At 61.5% G+C, this 8,371-nt stretch overlaps 1 protein-coding gene across 1 annotated transcript; it reads left to right on the top strand.

Annotated features, from left to right (window-relative positions):
- Positions 1–2,155: 2,155 nt before the first annotated feature.
- ERFL (ETS repressor factor like) lies at positions 2,156–8,158 on the top strand. The gene is made up of 5 exons (XM_032485916.1): positions 2,156–3,172; positions 6,054–6,288; positions 6,695–6,890; positions 7,015–7,132; positions 7,552–8,158. The coding sequence occupies exons 1-5, from the start codon at positions 3,106–3,108 to the stop codon at positions 7,998–8,000; spliced, it is 1,065 nt and encodes a 354-aa protein (XP_032341807.1). The 5' UTR covers positions 2,156–3,105; the 3' UTR covers positions 8,001–8,158.
- The last annotated feature ends 213 nt before the right edge of the window (positions 8,159–8,371 follow it).

The raw sequence follows: 8,371 nt of genomic DNA, 5'->3' as shown, positions 1-8,371 counted from the left end.
TGTGACCATGATGATGGTGTGTGTGACTATTTTGATGTACATGTCTGTGCGTTGTGTGTGACATGGTGGTATGTGTGCCTGGGTTGCTGTGTGGGTCTGTGTGATGTGCGTTGGTTGCGGCAGTGTGGTGTGTGTCAGTCTGTTGACCTGTGTCTGTGTGATGTGTTGTGTGGCAGTGTGTCGTGTGTCACTGGGTTGATGTATGTCTGTGATGTGTTGCATGCCAGTGTGGTGCGTGTGCCTGGGTTGACGTGTGGGTCCGTGCAGCTGCTTGGCAGGGAGAGGAGGGAGGCAGCTCTCCCCACCCAGCCCCTCTCCACACTGCTGCGCGCACACACACCGCACACACACACACAGGCGCACACACACATTCAATGCCATGGCTACAGGCGGTGGAGATGGGGGGCGGGGGGTGTGGAGGAAGCAAAATAAAATTAAAAATTAAAGCTTGCCCGGAGTCCCCATCCGCCCCGCGTGGACCGGCGGGGAGAGGCGGGGTTGCAGCAGCAGCTCCCCCTCCGCAGCCACCGGGGCTAGGCATCGTCTGTCCAGCCGTCTGTCCTGCCGGGCTGGCCCGGCCCACAGCACTGGCCCTGCAGGCCCTGCTCCCTCCATCGGTCGGTCGATCAGCGATCAATGGGGCCAGGGGGGCGCCAGGGGCAGGGTGAGATCAAAGGGGCCCCAAGAGACTGATGCTGGGACGAAACAGAGATGCGGAGACAGGGAGAAAGAGACAGAGACAGAGATGAGGAGACAAGACAGATAGAGACTTGGATGTGGGGAGGAGAGACGCAGAGACCCAGAGACATAAAAGTGGAGTGGTGTGAAGACGCAGAGAGACGGAGAGATACGGGGGCCCAGAGATAGAGCCAGGGGGACCCAGAGATGTGGCGCTGCGACCCGGACAGTCAGGGCAGATGTGCAGGGAAGGGGACAGAACAGGAGGGCTAGAGGCCCGGTCCCGGTGGGCCTGGCAGGACAGAGGCAGGGACAGAGACAGGAGGAGCGGCTGGCAGAGACCACGAGATGGCAGAGACGTGTGCGAGAGAGACGGCGGGGGGAGCGTGGGAGCAGGGCCCGGAGCGCCGATCCCACGGCTCCTCGTTATAACGTGTCCGGAGGAGGCGGCGGGGAGTTGAAAGCATCGGGAAGAGAAATCAAAACCAACACGGAAATGAGAGGGGCCGATAGGGGGTGGGGGGGGCGGAGGCAGGAAGGAGGGGGGCCCAGAGAGGCAGACAGAGCCGGGGAGGTGGGAGAGGTGGACCTGGCAGGCGAGGTGCGGGGAGACGGGGTAGAGGGAGATAGGGAGAGAGGTGGGGAGACAGGAGGGAGAGGAAGAGACAGGCTGAGATGGGGCTGGGGTGGGGGCAGAGAGACAGAGAGTTAGAGAGAGAGGAAAAGAGACAGATGGTGCACAGAGAGACACCAAGAGAGGAAAGACCTGGGGAGACAGCAGAGAGAGACAGGAGAAGGGATGGGGCACAAGGAGAGACAGACCTGGAAAAGGGATGAAGGCGGGTGGGGAGGACAGAAATAAGAGGAGACTGAGTGATGGAGAGAGACAGGGCCACAGAGACGGGGAGAGAGACAGTCCAGGTTGAGGGGAGGCAAGGAAAGAGAGAGAAAAGAGACAGAAAAATGGAAAAGAGATAGTGGATGGAGGCAGAGAAGGGAAAAGAAAGGCAGATCAAGAGGGAGAGAGAGAAACAGAGAAAGTTGGAGAGATGGGGGAGGTGGGGACGGGGTGGTTCTCAGCAGGGCCCGAGGGCTGGAGGGTAGCCCCTAGGAGAGGCCTCGGTGGACACTGGGCTGGGGGCTGGGGCAAGGGTGGCTGTGGGATACTGGACAAGTCTGGTCCGGTGTCCGAGGGAGGGGTGGGTTTATGGGGGAACACAGTGTCTGGGTTTCTGAGGCGTGTGGGACCGTCAGCAAGCAGCGGGAGGCGTGAGAGGGATGGTGTGTTTCAGGCTGTGTCAAAGTGGGGTGGGTATCTGAGGGGTTGTGTCTAAAAACGGGAGCCTGAGGAAAGTGCGCCCTCTCAGAGGTGGGGTTGGGAGGGGTGGAGTGAAGAGGGGCTGAAGTACCTAAGGGGTGGGCTGTCTAGGGTGGGTGTCTGAGGATGGAGTCTGGGGTGGTGGGGTATCTGAGGAAGAGGGGCTGTCAGGTCGGGTTCTGAGAGACCGGGATGAGCAGGGGATGAAGCATCTTAGAATTAGGTATCTGAAGAGAGGGGTGTCTGAGGGAGTCGGGTTTGAGGGAGGACTTGTCTGAGGGGGAGGCAGATCTAGGGGGAAGGGGTGTCTGAGGGGGGCTGTCTGGGGGGAGGCAGGCCCAAATGGCTGGGGTCTGACGGGAGCCGCAGGTTTAAGGAGAGGCACCTGTGGGAGCATTCATGCGGGAGCGAGGGGCTGCTCTGCCGGGTGGGTGGGGCAGAGGGCAGGGCGGGCGGGGCTGGGCCTGTCCCCTCCCAGCCCGACGGTCGGGCAGCGCCAGGCGGCCGGCTCTGGGCCAACAGATTAGAGCGCGGGGCGGCGTGGGAGCGGGACGAGCCAGCCCGGGGGTCAGCCTGGTGGGGCGGGGGTGGGGGCGAGATTCGGGGTGGACTAGACCTGGGGCAGCCACAGTGAGAGACAGAGGGGGACCCCGAGACGCAGAGCCGGACCCGGAGAGGTCAGGCACGAGGCGAGGGATGGAGAGACAGCGGCAGAGATGGTGCGGGGCGGGCGGGCGGTGAGAGCCAGCGCGTGTGAGTGAGTGAGTGGTGAGGAGCGAGGAGGGAGGCTGGGAGCCCGTGGTTAGTGATGGGGCACAGCGGAAGGGGAGGCTGCAGGGAAGACTGGCTGGGAGGGAAGGTGAGGGGACACGGGGCCAGGAGAGGAATGGGAAAAATGGGGACCAGTGGGCAGAGGGGTGCCTGCCTGCAGGAGGCGGCGGGTGGGGCGGGATGTGGCCGGTGACTGGCCGGCGGGGGCCTGGGTGGAAGGGGAAGCACCCCCTCCCCGCAGTGCCAGCTCCCACTGACCCCTGTCTGTCTCTCCCGCTTGCTCTATCCCGTCCCCGTCTGTCTGTCTGTCCCGGCCTCTCTGCAGGGCTGGCTCCACCATGGACTGTAGCTGCGTCTCTGACCTTCTCTTCGCCCCGCCTGCCCTGCCTGCTCTCTGGACCCCTGGTAACTGGCCCGGACCTCCTCCCCCTCTTCCCCAGCCCTTGGGCCTTCCCAGCGAGCCGGCATCTCCTTTCTACATCTCTCACTCTCCTCCCTCCACCTCCCCGGGTCTTGGTCAGAACCGCCAGAATCTAGCCCCTTAATGCAAAACTTAGCTAAAAACTTCACAGCCGAATGTCCCTGCTACCTGCCTGCTGGGACATGAGGGCCTTTTGGAGGGCAGGTGAGGCATGGAGGTCGGAGAGGGACAAGGATCCAGGGGCCTGAGGACCTGGGGACTTGGCCGCGTACAGGGCAGTCTGCTCCCTCCCACCCGGGACCTGCTGGCAAAGAGGAGCAGAAAGACTGGAGACAGACAGGCACTGATGGAGCAGGGATGGGGAGGAGAAGGGGCACTAGGCCAGGTGCTGGTGGACAACTGGACAGACAGGATGACTCAGGCCAGGGGGATGTGGACACATGGCCCAGCCAGCCGGAGCCTGGAAGAGAGGACGGCTTGCTTGAAAGTGGACGCCCAGAGCGGGGATGTGGACAGTAAGACTGGATGTGCATCTGAGTCCAAGTCACACGCCCCATAAATGGGCTTGTGTGTGTGTGTGCGCGTGTGTGGAGGGGAGAGGGAGAGAGGAGACTGGGACTCGGTGCCAGGTTATTTGGGATCTCAGAGTGTGTCCATGTGTCATACTTCAGTATTTCTGGAGGAAGGGGTCACACTGGGAAAGTACGCATCTGTCTGTCTTTGCTGAGCTGGTGCGCCTGCTTGTACATGCATGTCTGAGGCTACCTGAGTGTCCCTGCACTGGGCGTGTATCTTTGGGACTCTGAGCGTGTCTACATCTCAGGGCTGGGGGAGTGTCTGCCAGCTTGCTGCATGGGCTCCTGCTTCAGTGGCCGAAGAGCCTTGGACTGTTCTTTATGGGTCTTATGCTGTGTGGCACTCTGAGCCAAATGGATGGGACGTGCATTTCAGGCTGTGTGGGTGCGTGCCCCCCAGGCCTCTGTGTTGGGGGCTGTGTCTATGTTTGGGGTGCATGGGGGTGGTTCCTGCCTCTGTGTGTCACTGAGTGTGGCTGAACGTTGGGGGCTGTGTGTGCGCGCGCGTGCGCCAAGGTTGCGGGTCCTCCCTCTAGTTGTGTTTGTTTCAGCGTGTACAGCACATCTGAGGATGTGCACCTGAGCACAGGTGGAGTTTCCTGGCTGGGGCGTGTGTCTCTGTGTGTGTGGGCAGTTGTGTGTTGTCATCTTTGGGGTTGTGTGGGTGTGTCTGTGATACAGCTGCTTCTCTGTGGGGCCGTGTTCTGGGTGCAGAATGGGCCAGAGCTCACATGTTGATTGAGCCCTGTCTTCTTAGGTGAGATCCAGTCTTCTTAGATTGCGATGGAGTCAAGAGAAAAATCCTCCCTTCAGGGCGGTAACTGCCTGGCCTTCTCCAGCCTCAGGCAGGGAGGCAGCAGCTCCCACTTTTAGACACCAGGGAGCCTGGATAGGACCTTGCTCCTCCTCGCCTCCCTTCCCTGAAATTCTAATCAGCCAGAGGGCAAGGAGCTGCCCAGGACCACACACCAAGACAAGGACCCGTGTCCCGACTCAAGTCACCTCCCTCACCAACTGCCTTCTCTTTTCATGCCTGGGTCTGGGGTCTCTGAGGAGGGGAAAGGGGACAAAGGATGTGGCACAAGAGAAGCGGGACCCAGGGCCTGAGGCCTTGAGGATGGGAGGTGAGATCTCAGGGTGGACCAGCCCCTCCATTTCCAACCGAGCTTCTGGGCATTCGGACACCAGGGTGCAGGACACCCATCTGAGCGTGACCTGCCTAGTGCTGAGTGAGCTGTGGGTGTGAGTTGGGTGACTGTGTGTGTGTTGTGGGGTGTTGGGAGGTTGTTCTACTGTCATAGTGTCAGCCGGGGTGGGCCTGTCAGGTTGACATGTGCGTCTTGATGCTGCACTCACCGCCTCTACCAGTTTTATTTGGGCCTTTGGAGTCCTGTGTGTCTCTCGTTGCAGTTGAGCTGTTAGTGGGTCCTAGTTCTGCGGGGCCTGAGGAGACGTGCCACTGTGTGTGTTGGGATGGATGTGCGATGCTGCATATGTGGCATGTCTGCCTTGGTGGCCTGTTGTGTGTGGTGTGTCGTGCCTCAGCAGGAGTGTGGCACTCTGGTGCAGCTGCATCCCCCGGTATAGCTAGCTGTCTCTAGAGGGTGAGTGTGCGTCTGTGTGATCGGTTGTGTGCTGTGGGTGTCTGCAGACACGCTGCTTTCAGGCTGACGTGACATGGATGCAGGGAGGGTTCACAGGGATGTGAAGGGCACAGAACTGTGCACACAGGCCCTGCCTGGATGTGCCAGGGTGAGGTCAGCTGGGGTGGGGGTGGGATGGTGAACCTCAGGGACAGATGGAGCAGAGGGCAAGGGACAGGCAGGAGAGACAGCAGGAATCAGGGGCGTTTCAGGGTGCAGGAGAGACCAGAGATCCCTGGGGCAGAGCCTGGCTCAGGGGTAGCTGGGAGAATGTTGCGGAGGGGGTGCCCCTGCAAGCCGGCCCCTCCCAGTTCCTCCCTACAGTCAAGGATGCAGGAAACTGGTCCCTCCCACCCTCTGCCCCAGTTGTGCCGGGGTAGATAGGGTATCAGGCTGAAAGTGCCAACCCAGGGTCCCCGCAGCCACCAAGTTCTCTCCCTCCATTTGGAGAATCTGGGGACTAGACACCAAGTGGAATATGGAGAATAGGAATCGGGTCCCTAAATATGCCTGAGGCTGGGTGACTGCTGGCAGACCATGAGTCAGGGGGGTAGCTGGACGCCTCCTGGTTCCTGAGGCCAAGGAACACCCAGAGCCCTGGACTTGGTGCCCTGACCCGGGGCCGCGCCCCTGCCTCCTGTCCCCAGGGTTTGCCTTCCCGGATTGGGCCTACAAGCCGGAGTCATCCCCTGGCTCGAGGCAGATCCAGCTGTGGCACTTTATTCTGGAGCTGCTGCAGAAGGAGGAGTACCAGGGTGTCATCGCCTGGCAGGGAGACTACGGGGAGTTTGTCATCAAGGACCCGGACGAGGTGGCTCGGCTCTGGGGCATCCGCAAGTGCAAGCCCCACATGAATTACGACAAGCTGAGCCGGGCCCTGCGGTGAGGAGGGGTGAGGGGGGCCTGGACTCCCGCCTTGCCCCTCTTCCCTCACTGTCCCTCTGGGCTCCTGCCCCTACTAGGGGCTTTCCCTCAATTTCCTGGGGTGGAATCCTGTTGGATCCCAGCACACAGGGCTCTGCACGTTTTTAGCTGCTGTAAGTACCTACTTGTGAGTGAAAGAAAGGCTTGAAGGAAGGACCAGAGCACAGGGCTTTGGAACCACACAGGCCAGAATCCCAGCCCCTGCCTCCTCCCTTCCTTGCCCTGTGATCTTGGCCAAGGGACTTCTGCGAGCCTCAGTTTCCCCAGATTGTGTTCTGTGCCCAGCACAGAGATGTGCTAGGGGCTTGGCCTTCACCTCCCTAGGTCCTGCCACTAGCACCCCCTGTTCTCCCTCTGCCCACAGCTACTACTACAACAAGCGGATTCTCCACAAGACCAAAGGGAAGAGGTTCACCTACAAGTTCAACTTCAGCAAAGTTGTGCTTGTCAATTACCCGTTGTTGGATGTGGCTGCAGCCACCACGGGCTCCCCACTCCTGCTGACCTCTGGTCCCTTTGGGGGAGCCCCTGGGCCAGATGCTCCTCCCCTCACCCCTGAGGTGAGTGAGGACACTTGGGTCCCAGAATGAGGTGTTTGGTGCCCCAACCCCCAGAGCCATGAAGCCCCCTGGGGAGGGGGCAGCCAGCCTGAGTGGCACCATTTTCCCTCACTTTCCTCTCCAGACCCTGCAGACCCTGTTCTCTGCCCCACGCCTAGGAGAGCCGGGGGCCCGTGCACCCCTGTTCACCCCCGAGACAGACAAACTGCGTCTGGACAGCCCTTTCCCGTTCCTGGGCTCTGGTAAGGGCTTGGGGTGCAGGGGTGGTTGTAGGGGTGTGGAGCACGCTGCATGTGTGAGGGAAGAGGACGGACACAGATGGGGAGGAGACAGGATGCGGGAAGGAGATGTAGGGCAAGGCTGTGTCTGTGTCTATGAGTGTTAAGAAACCAGAGAATGCGAGGTGAGGCAGTGAGCAGGGAAACTGGATGGGGGGACAGGCCAGGAGAAGGGCTTTTAGAGGCAATAAAGGAATAGAAAACCAGCGAGGAAGGTGGAGATTGGGGGGGGGACCATGTGACGTGGGGGAGATGCTGAGTGGGAGGGCAATGGGAGAACTGGGTAGAACGTGGCAGAGAGGTGGCCCCCTTTACTACTCCAAGGTAGGCAGCCCCGACAGTGGAATGGCTCAGTCTGACCCCCTTCCTGTGCCCCCTGCCAGGTGCCACCAGCTATTCCAAGCCCCCTGGCCTGCTGGGTCCCTTCGGCCGCGCTTTCCCAGAGCACCCCTGGAACTTTAGTCCATACCTCACCGGCCCCTTCCCCAAGCTGCCCCCACCTCTCTACCCCCCACACTTCTACCCCAACCCTCTGGCCAGTTCCCTGGGCCACCTGCCCTCCACAGGGGCAGGGGGAAGCCCCTCCACAGTGCCCTTACTGGCTGCGACTGGGGAGGGCCTGGGCCCTGAGCGCCCCTCAGGCCTGGCAGCGGCCCCTCGCCTGGCACTGCCGGGGGCTGGGGGTCCAGAGGCCACGCTGGGCGGGAAGGAGGACAGTGACTCAGAGCTGGAGATCACCGACGTCAGCGGCTGCAGCTCCGACAGTGAGGGCGACGAGGGCCTCCCCACGCCCCCCAAGGCCAAGGCGGGCAAAGGCGGGGTCGGCAGCTGAGCCAGCGTGGGGTGATGGATTCTGCCGAGGCGGGGACCAGGGCAGCCACCCGCGCAGCCTCTCCAATGTCCTGTCTGCCCTCAATGTCCTGCCTGAGACTGGGGACCAGCCCTCAGCCGCTCCTAGGCCCAGGCACATGGCTGCCCTAGTCTTCTTCCCCAACCCCAGACTGGGGGTCTCACCTCCCCCTCCTGAGGAGGGAGGGAACACAATGGCCTCCAGCCTCTCCCCAGGCTCCAGTTTGAGGGGGTCCCCGCCTGGCCCCACTCCCGAAGTGCAATACGGTGCCCAGCCTCTCCCTCAACCCACCCCTGTGCTGTGACTTGTGTGTTTGTGCGGCCATGTCTCCCCTGTGCCGGCCCCAGTCCTGA

The sequence above is a fragment of the Camelus ferus genome, chromosome 9 (assembly GCF_009834535.1).
Source record: "Camelus ferus isolate YT-003-E chromosome 9, BCGSAC_Cfer_1.0, whole genome shotgun sequence".
NCBI classification, from domain to species: domain Eukaryota; kingdom Metazoa; phylum Chordata; class Mammalia; order Artiodactyla; family Camelidae; genus Camelus; species Camelus ferus.
The sequence above is the reverse complement of the archived record's forward strand: the minus strand, read 5'-3'. Positions and strand labels throughout refer to the sequence as shown.